Source organism: Vidua macroura, chromosome 10, assembly GCF_024509145.1.
Source record: "Vidua macroura isolate BioBank_ID:100142 chromosome 10, ASM2450914v1, whole genome shotgun sequence".
NCBI classification, from domain to species: domain Eukaryota; kingdom Metazoa; phylum Chordata; class Aves; order Passeriformes; family Viduidae; genus Vidua; species Vidua macroura.
Window position 1 is genome coordinate 2,723,442 of NC_071580.1, and position 15,222 is coordinate 2,738,663.

At 42.1% G+C, this 15,222-nt stretch overlaps 1 protein-coding gene across 2 annotated transcripts in view; it reads right to left on the bottom strand.

The window, feature by feature from the left end:
• The window catches only part of SI (sucrase-isomaltase), a 42,294-nt gene extending 27,816 nt beyond the window's left edge, over nt 1-14,478 (bottom strand). The window contains exons 1-14 of one of the 2 annotated variants that reach the window (XM_053986141.1): nt 14,358-14,478; nt 12,972-13,045; nt 8,570-8,690; nt 8,384-8,493; nt 7,572-7,723; nt 5,995-6,166; nt 4,588-4,687; nt 3,852-3,964; nt 2,785-2,910; nt 2,201-2,332; nt 1,922-2,038; nt 1,187-1,300; nt 859-943; nt 150-267 (exon numbers count right to left, since the gene is read on the bottom strand). In XM_053986141.1, the coding sequence (XP_053842116.1) occupies nt 150-267; nt 859-943; nt 1,187-1,300; nt 1,922-2,038; nt 2,201-2,332; nt 2,785-2,910; nt 3,852-3,964; nt 4,588-4,687; nt 5,995-6,166; nt 7,572-7,723; nt 8,384-8,493; nt 8,570-8,690; nt 12,972-13,045; nt 14,358-14,478 (1,655 nt within the window). Of the gene's footprint in view, nt 1-149; nt 268-858; nt 944-1,186; nt 1,301-1,921; nt 2,039-2,200; nt 2,333-2,784; nt 2,911-3,851; nt 3,965-4,587; nt 4,688-5,994; nt 6,167-7,571; nt 7,724-8,383; nt 8,494-8,569; nt 8,691-12,971; nt 13,052-14,357 lie in introns of both variants that reach the window. The other variant, XM_053986142.1, reaches the window with a different exon arrangement.
• Between the last annotated feature and the right edge of the window lie 744 nt (nt 14,479-15,222).

Sequence of the window (15,222 nt, forward strand, 5' to 3'; positions counted from 1 at the left end):
ATTTTGCCTTGGCTAAATTGGCTCAAACGTAACGCAGCATTTTCCAGGAATCTCCTTCCTTTAGCAGTCACGTCTCGTGGTGGTTTGGAAAACACAGGTCATGGACTGTTCTGAAACCGTTCTGCAGGATTTTGGGATGCATTCCTTACTTCCTAGTGGATAGGGTCATGGAATATCCATAGAGATTGTGGACATCATATTGCTTGCCCCAGCTCTGCACTGCATCCAGGCAAAGTGTCTTGGAGTACATGACTTGGTCGAGAATCCCTTGAAGGAAGGAATACAAATAGCACTGGTAAGATACATTTTTATTATTAATATTTTCAATCTTTAATGCACATTTATGATATCCAAGCCTTTTTTTCCTCTTTATTCTTCCACTCAGGCAATTTAATTGCTCCAAAACCAAAATGCTGCTCTTGGTTGTTGGTTTGTCCTGTGGTATTTCCACTCCTGAGCTTTGCACCCATCCAAGGAACTGGGAGCTGTGCTCTAAATTCCTGAATCACCATCTGACAGCACGCTGGCAAAGGTTACTTAAATCTACTGTTAATACAAACTATGAACTTCATTTTAGTTCTGCAAATATCTGAAAAACTCCTGACAGTGCAAGAGGATCATTGCATTATCAGACATAATTAAGGCAATGACAATATCCAGTATTTATTTGATGAGAAAAAAGAGGCAGTTCTAGAAACCACACCTGAAGTACACAAATACAAGCACATAAATAATTTCTGTCAATAGGATGTGCAAACCCCACCCATAAGAACTACACTAAAAATCACATTGTATCCTTGAAGGCAATTAACATTTTATTTGATATTTTATTATTCTGATTGAAGTAGCTGAACTTACTGGGAGTGTAAGGAGGGTAGTTTAACTTATTCTCTGCACAACCTTTTTTTGAGCCTTGAACAAAGTTGCACACTTCATTCATATCCTGGAAAGGAAAGATGTGGGATGTAATAAAGTTACCTTAAGTACATTTCCCTAAAAAAAGTCTTCCACTCTATTCTGTCACTGATAGCTATTTAAGGAATAATTAAGGAATCATTAGTAGCTATTCTTCAACATCTCCTTTCTGATCGTAAAAATACCTTTCAATCCAATAAAAATTCAATGTAATAAACATCTGCTATCACTTATATTTTAAAAATAAAAATAAAAACCCTGAATTACTCACAATCCATATTCCATCATAGGGCACTATGTCATAGAACAGTTTGCACTCGTTCGCCCACCAGTTCGTGGCCTCAGGGCTGGTGTAGTCTGGGAACACAGTTTCCCCTGGCCACACCTGGAATATTCAAAGGAAAATAATTAATGAAACTTTAAATGAGATTAAAAAACTGTCATAGGGTCACAGACCTGCTCAGGTGGGATGGGAGGTTGAAGAACACAGAGTATGAATTTCTTAACTTCAAATTTTTCAATTGCTTTTCTTGTGAGTCCTACAAGGAGCAATAGGGTGCTGAGAAAATTCTCAATAGAAGTTAAGATTATAAATGAAAAGGATAATGTGGGATCTGGCTCTTCAGTTGCTACTGGAAATAAATAGGAGCTGGTTGATGAAATGTCCCTTGAGCCTTCAAACTACCCTTTAATGTAAAAAAATGTTAGTGTTAATGTAAAAAAAAAAATAGGGTTATTGTGAGCAAGTGTAATTTAAATTGCTATTTTAGTTCTACTTTTATTTAAAAAATTAAAATTAAAAAAAAATATTCATTTTGATGTAGAATCAATGAAAAATACCTTTTGAATGTAAACAATTGAAAAAAGAGCTAAGAAAGGTTGAGAGTAATCATAGTCTACAAGAGACCTGACAAACTTTGCTCTCCCTGATGGATAAGTCCCCTGAGCTAAAGTAAATCACAACAGTGACAACAGATCAAATTCAGATGTGTAAAACCACAATTACCTCCCCAACCAATGCTGTTCCATCTGACTCATTAACCCAGACATTTCTCTCCATCCCCCTGACGTAGCTTCCATAGGGACTTTGATCAGCCAGCTTTTGGGTGCTAATAGCAGGATCCTAAAGAAATTAGAAAACAACAAAGAAAAACAGAAATCAGGATATTCCATCCATTATTACAGGCTGTAAATGAAGTAATTACAGAGAATAAGTAAATAATAATAATAAATAACTGTAATTAAAGTGTACTCAAGGGAAAAAAAGGAGTAATTAAGTGCTTACCAATATGATGATATATTTTTGTCCATGGTCATGCAAATAAGCTGCAAATTGAGGGAGGTCTTTGAATTTCACTTTGTCATAAGTAAAATCTTTCCTGTTCTCCATATAATCAATATCAATGACTTGGATATCCTGAAAGAGAAGGGAGTTCAGCTTTTCCATAAGTGATAGGTAACAATTTTTATTAGTCCACTTTCTTCCCAAATATTAGCTGAATATCAGGGTATTTTTATTCTGTTGAAGACATCAGGTTCATGGCCCCCGAAGTCTAATTTTAAAAGTTAATTCTACTTTGCCTTTGACTGTCAATTAAGAATAATATATGGTTCCATAACTGTCCATAGGACAATAAAAAAGTGTTTCAAGAGAAGGAAAATGGACACAGTTGAAAAGAATAAAAGAAAATCACAAGGAAGTGTTTGAATAAATCTACCTGCAGTTAACCCACCCCCCATCCAACATTCTGATAATGGGGCTAACATTAAAATGCACAAAAACCTTTGACACCACATGTTTCCCTATCCAAGCTCATGGAAAACGAGCCAGTTGTAGGATCTCAGGGTGCTCTCAAACCCCATACTCACATGGGGCAGGCCAACATCTCTGTTCCTCTCCACGACTTCCTTCACCTCAGCCAGGGAGGTGTATCCATAGCGGCAGAGCTGGAATCCCAGGTTCCAGTAGGCAGGGAGTGCTGGCAGTCCCACAAGCTGAGAGGGGAAAACAAAAACCCCACGTGCTGCTGGACACCCTGTGTCTCCTCATCTGCTTTCCCTGCATCAAATCCTCAGGATCTGAGCTTTTCTATTTTCCATCCATGTGTAACCCTGCAGTTCTTTGGTGTGTAACTCTGAACTCCACACCCAGTGTCAGCTGCTGCTTCCCCATTTGGGGCAGACACAACAATTCCTCTCCAGGCCTGGCAATCAAGGACACCTCAGTGCCTCAGGCCAGAGAGATGGGAACAAAAGTGAGCTGGGGGAGCAAACTGGGGGTCAATGACTTCATCACCTGAAGCTGGAATTGGGAGATTAACCCCCAATATGCAAATGGACCAAACTCATAAAAATGTGAAACCTGTGACTCGTGGTCCATTTTTGGGCTTGGTCTGCCCTCAATGTACCTGAAGGCTCTTCAACAAACATTTATTCTCTTGATTTTGTCTGGCCTCTGTTTTTAGGTAGCCCCAACAAGGCATCACCACATTTCTCAAATCTTCTCCAATAGCCCACTCCTAAATGCAATATTTTTTCCCTATTATTTATTTATTTTAATAAATACTGGTATTTTGGGACAATGACCATTCTTTAAGGTATCACTGGAACCGAGGCAGATCTCAAGAAGTGCAAAGGACACTCAGTGAAATCTTGTGATCGTAAAATCCAGGTATCCTGTAAACACACTCTATCCCATAATATTGCCATATGAACAGGAATTTGTCCTCATGACAAGAGCAAGGAAACATAAATTATTCTAGAGACCATCTCCAGCCCTAATGGCCACGGTGTAAATTACAGATTTATGTATTTTGGAGCTCTTGGGCCTCAAACATGCATCCTTTCTGGCACCCAGAGAAAAAAAATATTTTAAAATAAATTCCAAGCACTTTGAAAAAATCTGTCCAATGCATAATCCCTGTGGGTAAAGGTACCTGCAGGTACTCCTGGACTACTTGCTCTGGGGTGTTCCCCAGGAAGATGTAGAAATCCAGGATGCCTCCAATGGTTCTGTAGGTCACTGCTGGAGCAGGCTGCACCACAAACTCTGCCAGACAAGAGTGCACAAAAACAGTTCTGAAGCACGGGAAATTCTAAAATAACTTTTCTAATTGATGGCTAGAGAATTTACTGAAGTAAAAACCACAAAATGCCTAAAGAACCCTAAATCATGAATTGAACTTGCAAATAAGGGGAAATCAGACAACTCTTTATGTGTCCCTATTTCCATTCCTTTGTATCCTACAGAGAAGAGAATCAGAGGAAATCCAATGGTTCAACCTTTTCTCTCTGAATTTTTAGTAAAACTTTCCAGCCCAAAGATGTGCTCAGTAAACGTAAATATAAATACAGTTATCTGAAGGGATTAAAGGACATTTACTTCCAATGTTGTTCACTCCAAATTCAGTCTCTTATTCCAGTGCAGACCTGTACAGCCTTTGGATAAGTTCCTGACCCTCAGATTTCCATCAGAATCCTCCACTTAACTGGGAGCTCCTCACTATTTGTATTTGAAATATTATTAGACACAGGGTAATAACTGCCCTCAGATTTTGGGGGGTGTTTTTAAGAAGGAACACTTACATCAGCTCAGCTTTTATTGCAATCCAAAAGATCGTTTCAAAAGAAATTCAACTGCACTGCTCAGAGCCCCAGAGAAAGGTTTCTTACCCATGGCATTGCTGTTCATCAGGAAAACACCAAAGGAGGCTCCAGTGTTGTCTTCCAGACACAGGAAGAAAGTGTGAGCTCCATATAAATTATCCATTGCCTAAAATAATAAAGGGAACAGGTAAGCTGATTAACGTCTAATAACAGGATCTGTTCTGGAATATTTCAAAATATATCATGGCTAGAACTCAAAACATCTCAAAACAGAGAAAACTGAAGAAATTTAAATCCTGACACTTCCCTGTTTTATATGTTCTGTTTTTCTTGGTGTTATCCTCCTTTATTTTCCATTAAAACAAGAATTTACCCAATAAATAGATAACAGATCTGAAGGATCTCCAGGAAAGCTGGCAGATATTGCAGCTCTGTTTCTGGGGAATAAATGTGCTCATCAAGAACTTGAGAGGTGCTTCCACCCCCTTTCACCACACATCAGGTTTTACATCTAATCTAGATTTCTATTCATCCTACAAGGCAATAATTTTGATGCCTAATCTATGGAAATAGGAGAGTGCCTTGCTTGTTTTTCATTTCCTTTCTAATAATTTTTTATTTCTGCTGTTATTATTAGCAACATAACCCCTGAGAGATGCTAACAATTGTTGCAAGAGTTGTGCTTTTTCTCCTGAAAAAGCAAATTCAGTTCAAATGCACAAGAAACAGAACCTGAGCAATTTGAAATCAGCCTAACTTGGTGCTGTTCAGTGTTATTTTCAATTAATGAGTCTACACTCAGTGGAGTCATATAGTTAAGAACTATCTTCAATCCAGAGCAAAGAGTGAGGAGAAATCTCAAGGTAATGGGTACAAATTCCAGATTATTAATTAACTACATACAACCATCTCACCCTCAGGTTTCACTCCATTTATCTCCTAATGCAGGAGAATGAAAGTTCTCTCTAAAAGCAGGGAGTTGCTTTATGAAGCTGAGGTAATGGTGAAAATAGTTTTACAATTATCAAAAACTGGGTGTCACAGAAATTGTTTCATAAAGGGACAGCCAGAAAGCTCTAGAAACAAATAACAGCTGACAGATAAATTTTATCTTGGAAAGAAACAGCTGTTATGGAGAATTTTTTCCATAATTTGAGCTCCAAGGATGTTGCTGAAGCAGCCTGGGCCATCTGAGCTGAACACTGGCCTCAGCAATGCTTATTGTTATTTATGAGTATGTTATTTATTCTGATTATCAGTAGAAGCTGAAGACTCATCTATTAAAGTTTATCCACTGGTTTTCCACTGCACACCAACATAAAAATCAGGGAACACCCATCAGTACCACGGAGCTTTTAGCAACAACATGCAGTGCCTGAAAAATCTTTAGGGGAAATTCATGGATGTGTTCACAGCCCGAGAGGTTTGGGTGACAGAACTGCCAAGACTGAGGGGAAACAACCCCAAACTCACTGCAGAGGGGGGAGTGTCCCTGCCGAAAATAGGCCAGGTTTTCCAGTTGACATCGTGCCTGTACTGCTTGTGCACGTGCTCCCCCACGCCGTAGATGTTGCTGCTGGGCAGTTTGATGGAGAGCTGCAGGAACTGGTCAGCGTACTGCAGGGGGCCAATGGTCGTGTTAAACCTGGTGGAAAAGTGCAAAAAAAAAAAAAAAAAAAAGGAAAAAATGAAGAGTTTTACCAAGAGTTGTTGCAAGAACTGCTTCTGCTCCTTGCAGCTGGAGCTGGGTGGCAGAGTCGGGTCTCCACCCAGATATTTCAGGTTTTCTTCTGACTGTTGATGGAATCAGAGCTCTCCTTTGGGGCCTCAAGTGGAACAAAAGATGGTGGAAGGTCACAGACTTTATCTGAATAGCCAGGATTTTGGGAATGAACTGTTGTAACATATTGTCCTTCTATAAAGAGGCCTCTCTTTTGCTGGGCTGTTTAAGAGTGGGGGAAAATCCGTGCAAACCTTGTGCAAAGAAATTTATCAAGGATTTATCTCTGCCCTTACCCCGTAGTAGCAACAGTTTCCTTTGAGATCCTCAAACTCAGAGTCCAACATCACTGTCATTTTTTCTTTAGCAATCCAAATGCAAACACTTTTATGAAATTAAACAAAAGCCTAAGGAAATTTAGACAATATTCCAGAGAATTGTTTCAGTGTGGTCCCTCAGGTGTCTCATCCCCCTCCCTGTACCTGTTTAATCAGTCAGGCACTGCTGACTGCCAAGTCCATCTTCTGTGCCCTCTATAATTGCAAATCAATCATTGCAGAGGATTCCAAGCCAGAAAACAATACTAATAAGAGCAAAAAGCAACCCTTAATTAATTCAACTCGCAGCCTTACTAATCCAAGTGGCCCAGCCCTGTGGCAGGTAATCATTCCTGGCTGATTTAATGAGAACCTTCATGCTGGCACTGCCCTGCTCTCAGGGCACTTGGACACCTGTGGCTTGGTGGGTTTGGTTTCATTTACTTATTTTTAGAACATAAATGGGATGAGACAACTCAATGTTCAAGTTCATTAAATATTTTACACACAGCCTTACACAACCAGCTCTCCTTGGATATCACAGGTGTAAAGGGCAGCCTGATTTTGGTGGTTCAGGGCCTCAGGACAAGTGCAGTAAAGAAGATAAATGGTAAAGGAAGGTTAAAAAAAAAAGGTTAAAAGGTAAAGAAGATAAAAGGCAATCAGGAATTTTCCCACATGATTTGAATTTATATCAGCAAAGAGTCTGGCAAAGAGGACTGGCAAAGTGTCCCACAGATAATAAGAATGCCCCATATTGAGATTTCACCAGCAGTGGGAGAACGTGATCAGAGAGCCACACCTGAAACCCTTCAGACAGAGCTCCCCACCTCAGACTTTGTTCCCAAATCCATCCCAAGAGTCCTTGAGGGACGTCCACCAGTCAAGAAGAGGGAAGAAGTAGAATCTGTGTCCAAGAGGACACCTCAGAGGTGGCATCTGGTGTGGCACCACCAGCTCCCAGATGTCACTGGGGCTCCCTGAGTCACCGAGGAAGGCCCACCAGGACTTACAGCACTCTGCCATTGCTGGCTCTGGTCACCACGAGGCCGAAGGGGTTCTGCTTCAGCTCCACCTTGTAGTTGGGGCTGGAGGCCGCGGATCCCGTGAACGGCTTCACGTGCTCGTGAGGGACCTCGAACCTTTGAGCGTTAGGGTCAGTGATCTGCACACATGGACACAACACAAGCGTTGGGCCTTTAATTAGTCCTCAATACGGGCATTTTCCAGCATTATCCACAGTTCTGATTCAGGGTATTTCCACCCTTATCCCAGTCTGCTTTTATTGTTATTCACTTCCAAGTTTAATTACTCATTTTCAGCCATTTTCTTCACAATATTTGACTCTGTGTTTCCCTGGCTCAGCAGGAACCCTCCACAGGACAAAGTCTCCCACAGAAGGTTCAGAATCCCACAAGCCACTGGTATCCCCACATCCATGGCACAGACTTGAGCTCTCCATAGAAAACACAAACCATTGGAAAAGCTAATATTGTCTGTCAAAATGATTGAGGGATGTGATTGGGCCATAAACAAAAAGTAAGTAAACACATTTATCCCCCCCAAATCTTCCTGTGATGAGGACAAATGGTGGATAATAGAAAATCTGAGCTTTCCAGAGGTCTCGGTGATTTTTCCTGCAGAATTCCCACCGTGCCGAGTCCCCGTTAACCTGAGGCATCGCAACAGCAAGGAGGACAATGAAAGAACTTCAGTGGGAATCACGAGAGTGCTCCAGAGGCATCAATCCCACACTCCCTGCACAGGCAACCCCACATCCTGCAGAGAAAACAGGTCCTTGGAGCAGAAGAGGACAAAGCCTGACCTTGAATCGGAAGCGGTTGTTTGTCTGATACTCCGCCGTCAGCAGCACGGTCTGGATGTCACTGCCGAAGAGGGAAGGGGACGGCAGCCTCTCCAAGGTGGCCTCAAACCCTTGGGAGACAAACACGAGGTGTTGTGTGGAATGGGACAGCAGGGGCTGGGAGCTGGGGGCCAGCCCAGAGCTTACCTGCCTTCGTGGACCTCTGGGAGCCCTGCACTTGGTAGCCGTGGCTGGGGGAGAAGAAGCACCAGGGCACGTTGGCGTCGCTCTGGGGGTTCCAGCAGCAGCCACGGAGGGAGCAGGTGCTCTGAGCAGGGACAGGAGGGGCACAGATCAGCTGGGGTTGCACAAATGGACCCATACCAAACCAGTTAAAGTGTACATTTCACCCCAAACACCAGAAACCCTAATAATTTCTGCACTCGGGTCAAGCCCTCCGTTGAAAAACTCCATGGAGTGAACTCAGTGGTGGCACAGAAAGCACTAAAGAGGGTTTTTTATGGATTCAGAGTAAACTTGCTTATTGGAGATGTGTTCTTTCTTAAGACCACAAGATCCATAGGTGAAATAAATATTTAAAAAGAATTATTGAAACATCTGAGCTGTGACAGATACAGCAGGGTGTGACCAAAAGTCACACTCAGGAGAGGGGGTGAAATTTATCATGGGATTAACATCTAATACACATCCATACAGGCATAATTGAACATTGTGTATAATACCTACATTTTAATGTAATTTTCCAGTATCAGAAATATTTAGACTGCTTCTGCATAACCTCAAATTGAGATAAATATTTTTTTTAATAAATGTATTTTTCAAGCCTCTGTCTCAGTGTAGTGGCACCATGCTTTATGCACACATTCACTAAAAAGCTGAAATTCCTTTGCTTTGCTGTTAGAAATGAACTTGTCCATGTGCTCTGTGTGTGAGGTTTATCTTTGGAGATAAGATTGGGGCAATGAAGCACTAAGTTTCCGCTCATTTTCTCTCCTTAAACCCCTATTCATTACTTAGGGCAAAGGACAGTGGCAAAACAACTCTCACTGAGGGTGAAGGGCAATTCCATCAGTGATCTCAGTACCCAGTTCCAAAAGGAACGCCTTCCAAACCTCACTTTCACCTCCCCACTACCAGAAGCTCTTTCTGCCTTCATCTGATTGTGCTCAAATGCTTTTGGTGTTTGTAATAAATATTTAAAATACTCTGCAGCTTGAAATAGGTGGACATGACCCCAAACCTTCATTGCTGCTGTCCTTGTTTTGGGGTTGGAGAGCCCAAACTGGGCAGAGCAGGTCAAATTATTTTCAGAGGGTCTGGACAGATAAAAGATAAGGCAGCTCCAGCCCAGCAATCAGGCAGGTGCTGAAGGAAGCACTGAGGGAGCTCACAAAGCCACTGGCTTGGGAAGTCTCAGGGCATTTATTTGATAGTGGTTTTACACAGCACAAAAATCACTCAAAACCACCCAAAATGAACCCCAGATCCACCAAACAGGTGAATGCTTTTCCTCTCTGTCTTAGACTCACCCGCTCACAAAACATTTGCTGTCATTTCCATCAGGTTCCAAGCCAAAAATAAGGGCTGGAGGAGAGCTGGAGGGACTCACTTTCCCCCCTTTGACACCCAAAGCCCTTTGTAAGGCTGTGAAAAACCCAGGCTCACCTCCCACCTCCCCAGATGCCACCTGAGAACTCCCCATTTCCCATTCATAAACGATTGCAGGGTAAAGGAGAGGAAGCACCGAGCCCTCCAGGACTGCAGAGATCTCAGCTTGATCCCCTTACATCATTTCCTTCATGTACAGGGGAATATCCTCAATATGAGAACAGATTTGCTATTTCCATCCTCTTCTCCCTTCCCAGACAAGTGACCATCCCATAAAAAGCAGAATAAACTGATTTTCCTACAGCCTGGCTGCTCAAGCATCCACATTCCCAGCTTCCTAAGCAATATTTTCTTTTCCCCAGCTATTTCTCCTGAATACTCCTCAACTATTTTCAGCAGTTCCTTCACAGTCCAGTGATATTTTTCCAGCTGGATCTTATCCTGGCAGATTTCTATTTTTTGTGGCATATTGAGCTTTCTGCAGAAGGAAGTAAACACAGGAGCTGAGGATTGGCTGTGCCTGGCACAGAGGAAGGAGCAGAGTTCACCAGAGACACTGGGGAGCCTGTTGTAAAAGCAATCATCTGCTATAAATAAAGATGTGATCCCAGGCTGGGGGCTCTAAAAGCAGCACAATAGATACCAGCACCCAAAGCTTAATTAGGAATAACCCTGGATACGAGGAAGCTGTTTACACTGGGGTACAGCAGGAACTGAGCACCAAGGACTCACAGAAGAGCCTGGCCACGTGCTGAACCAAGATGTGCTGTTCTGTGCATCCACAGAGGCCTCACCAGAGGGGGATTTTGGGAAGAAAAGCACAGAAACCAAGCCCAAACCAACAATTCCCCCTTCCCTGAGCTTTCAGAGGTGTCAGCCTGGCCTACACGAGCTCTGCTCAGTGGAATTCTTGTTTTACTGCTGTGTTCTGCTTGTCTGATCAGACCTCCTGGCAATTTTCCACAGCAGTGAATGGATCCTAAATATCTTCCTTCTTCAAGCAAGTCTATCTTCACCAACCACATGATCAAATAAAAAATATCTATTTCTTTACTTTTGTTATTTTCTTCCTTTCTCTTTTATGCATTTCTTCCTTCCTTCCTCTTCCTTTCTTCCCTCATTTTTATTTTCATTCTTTCTTCCTTCCTTTCCTCATTTTTCTCTCCTTCCTTTCTTCCCTCATTTTACTTTCCTTCCTCTCTTCCCTCATTTTACTTTCCTTCCTCTATTCCTTCCTCTTCTCTTTTCTTCATTTCTTCTAGCCTTCCTCTTCTTTTTCCCTTCTTTCCTCCTTCCTTTAATTTTCTTTCTTCTATTTATTTCTCATTTATGCAATCCTACTCATTTTCTGTCTCCATCCTGGACATCTTCAGTGACCAAGGAACTCAAGGCAGACACTAACCCTTGTAGATTAGCCAAACCATTTTTCCCAGCTGCTGTTTATTCTGAAAACCACTAACACAAACCACTGCAGAAGGGTAATGCAGAACCTGCAGTTTCCCAGATTTTTGCATTAGTGCAGCCTGACACAACCAAATCACTTCCAGGGCAAAATGTCCACAGGAGTGAATGGAATCACTGGGATGGAATTCTGGCTTTCCTCATGGAGTAAAGGTGATATTTATCTCTAACCCTGTCAAATCTGCTGCCTGATCTTCACTAATATTCAGAAATCATTTCTTTTACCTCTAATTCCAGATCAGGCACCCTCAGCGTTGCAATCTGCATCTACTTTTCTGCTGGGAGCTGTGATTTGATCGTTTTTAATTCTCTCCTACCACCAGCCTTGCAGCTGCAACCAGAGCACCACTGCTCCCCTCCCTGCTTGAGGAGTGCAGCCCTGCAGGTGGGGTGACCGTGTCAAAGGCAGGGATTACAGCTTCAAAGGGTCTGCATGGCTGCTCCTGCAGTGCTCTGCCTGTTCCTGGGGCAGGGAAGGAGCCTGAAGAGGTGAGGAACAGGCTGCGATTTGAACCTTTCCTAACCTGTCCCCTGCAGGACTTTATTGAGCTACAAATCATAACAAAAACCCACGGCACAAGAGGCTTTAACAACAGCCAGCTCTGGAATTAGGTGGGAATTTCCTCCGAGGTTCAGACAGCTGGGTAACAATTTTTATACCTCTGTGAATGACAGAAGTAATCCACATCCCACTGGGTTTTTTTTTGTTTTTTTTTTTTCTCCTAAGCTGCTCCTCCCCAGATCAAGGCATCCACGAGAAAGCAAGAAAATTCATAATAAACATGAAAAACAATAATTTAATAATAAATTAAATTATTATTATTATTAAATTCAAGAGTAACTATTACGGAAAGGTTCTCAATGTGAAAGAACTAAAAAATAAAGGGCATCATAAAATCATGGAAGGGTTTGGGATGGAAGGGACCTCAAAGCTCCTCTCATTCCAACTCCTTCCATGGGCAGGGAACCTTCCACCATGCCAGGCTGCTCCAAGCCTCACCCAGCCTGAGATGATGCTTTTCACAGGGAATTTTAACTCTGAAATTCTTAAGCTAAAGGTCTTCTCCATACTCTGTTCTCTCAGACACCCCAACCAAACTGGAATCCAAAGTGGGTCTGAAAGGAAACTTCAGAAAGGAAACTCTGACCACACCTTGTACACTGTAAAACTGCACATCTCAGCAAAGGCTGTCATTTCTGAATTATTATAAATGCCAGTTTTTGACCACCACACCAAATGAAACCGTTCAGAAAAAGTTCTTAAAAACCAAGGGTGACTCTTTTAGCTGCTTGATGTCTGACCAATACTTCTGCCACCTCTCCCCAAACCAGAGAAATCAGACCTCCAGTCAATGGTTGTGCAGGAGTGGAACCCCCCTGCGAGCACTGGGAAAATCACAGATTTAAACAGATTAAGGAAATACATGATCTAGTAGAGGCAAATGACATTTTTATAAATAAGCAGGAGATTTTATGGGATGAAATTTCTTTTCTAGTATTTTCCAGAACGTTACCAGACCTGTGTTGCTAATTGATCCGGGATGCAGTCAATTCTCTCTGCTACTGGTGTATTCTGACATCGTGGGTGAAAGTCTGTGTCTGTGTCTGAGTCTGAATCTGAGTCTGAGTTTGAGTCTGTCAGGGAAATAAAGGAATGGGTTAATACCAGGATCTCTAAACTGCAGGAATAAATTTATTCCCTCTGAACCCGGCACCTGCTTCTGCTGCCTGCTTCCCTAACAACAACAGAGATCCAAATCACTATCAACCATTGCTTCTGTGATTCATTTTTACCTCTGGAAAATGGCACACAATTATTTCAGATACGAAAACTTCACTGTAAATTTTTGAGCATGTAGGTCATTTTGATAATTTTATTTCATTAGTCCACTTTTTAGTGATTCCTGTCAATGTGCTCTGCTTCATTGAAAATACATACAAAACTAAAAATTGGAAGAACTTTCCTCTTCTTAAACTGTGCTGTCATGGTGCTCCTTGCCCTGAGCCAGAGTTTTCCACAGGAGCTGGAATTGGAGCATCAGGGAAAAGCACCTCCACTAAAATGCTCCTTTAGATTTCAGGTTTGTGGGCCTGAATTTCAGGTGGGCAGCTTTAGGTGATTAAAGGGAACACTGAAGGTTACTTCATGTATTTGGGAGCTGTTTGTGTCTGGAACAAGGACTGTGAAGTGCAGGGATGTGCCCTGGGCTGAGATGGACACACACCCCCAGATTTGCCTCTTTGCATCAGCTGCACTTGTGCTTCTTGCTCAGGGAAACTCCTGCTCATGACAGAAACAGGAAAAAATATGCAGATATTAGTCTGGATGGGCAGTTTTACTAAAACACCGAGGTGTTTGCCTTGTATAAGCACTATTTTTTATTTTTCTGCCATTTTCACCTCCAAGCTGTTTGCTCCAGTGCCTGTGTGTGAATGGAATTACACAAAATGGGACTGGAAGTAAAGCAGGTGCTCTGCACCACATCCCTGGAACACAAGGGTTTGCTGATTTATCAGTGCATCAGCAAGAAACACTGGGGGATTTTAGGATTATGATAATATTCCACACAATTTGGCCGCTCCCACATAAAGATCAGGCAGATTTTTTTTCAGAGTTATCTTTTTTTTAATACTCCAAAATTTGAAATTATCTGAGCTCTATGTTCCTAAAGAAAGTCCAAGCAGTGGAGGGAGAGATAAAAGACTTTTCACGACAATAAACCCTGACTCATGCCATTTATTGCATTCATATCTGGTAACTCTGGTTGTATCATCCACAGGAAGGACTGGCCATGATTCACCTCTGGGTAATGATAAGAGCATTTGGATAATGATAAGAGCAGGAACCCCTGAGCCAGATGCCACTCGGGTTTTTGCTCCTCCAGCAGCCATGGGAAGCTCTCACCTGAAGATTGGACTCCGGATTGCCCCGTGGCCAGCAGCCCAATGAGGACACAGGCGATGATAGTCACCACGGTGAAGAGGACAATCAGAGTGATCTCCAGCCCACTGAACTTCTTGCCCATCTAGAAACCCAGAGAAACTCCATCAGTCAAAGGAAAACACAAGGAACAGCTGTAAGTTACATTTCCAGTGTAGTAAATTAGCAGCATTTATAAACTGGCCTGGTTTTAAGCCACATCACCTAATCCTGAGGCTTAAATAAAACGCTCCTAAGTGCAATAAGTCTCCAGTTCAGGATAATTCACCCAGTGCAGATTATGAAATTGTTACACTGAGAAATGTATTTTCGTCCCTGCAAATCATTTAACGCAGAACAATTTATTCCTGAAATTAACCATGGAGTTTCCCACAGGTTATTAAAATCCCTGGAACAGAAAACAAATAAAATCTTCTTCCCCTTTTCCCCCTTTCTAAGCTTTCTTTTCTCCTTTAGAGCAAACAAAAGGTTATTCATTTAAAAAGGAGGAACTTGATTTGTTAAAAATATACCAATGAAAAGCTGGAATAAACTCTGAGGGCATGTCCAGGACACGTGGCAAGGCAAGACAGAGATAAATTGCTTTTTTGTGCAGTGGCAGAACAGACTGTGTACAAGCTCATGGCACAGTGGTTGCTGCTGGAATCACAACTGAAATATGGGAAATAACTCAAAGGAGTCAGTGCCTTAAAAAGCTGTGGAAAACAAAGTTTTCCCAAATTCCTTTTTTATATTTTTGGTGAGAAAGGTGTGCTGAGCCAAGGGAGCCGTGCTGGCTCAGAGAACAACCCAGACCCATCAACACTGAACTGTGCACCAGCAATCAAAC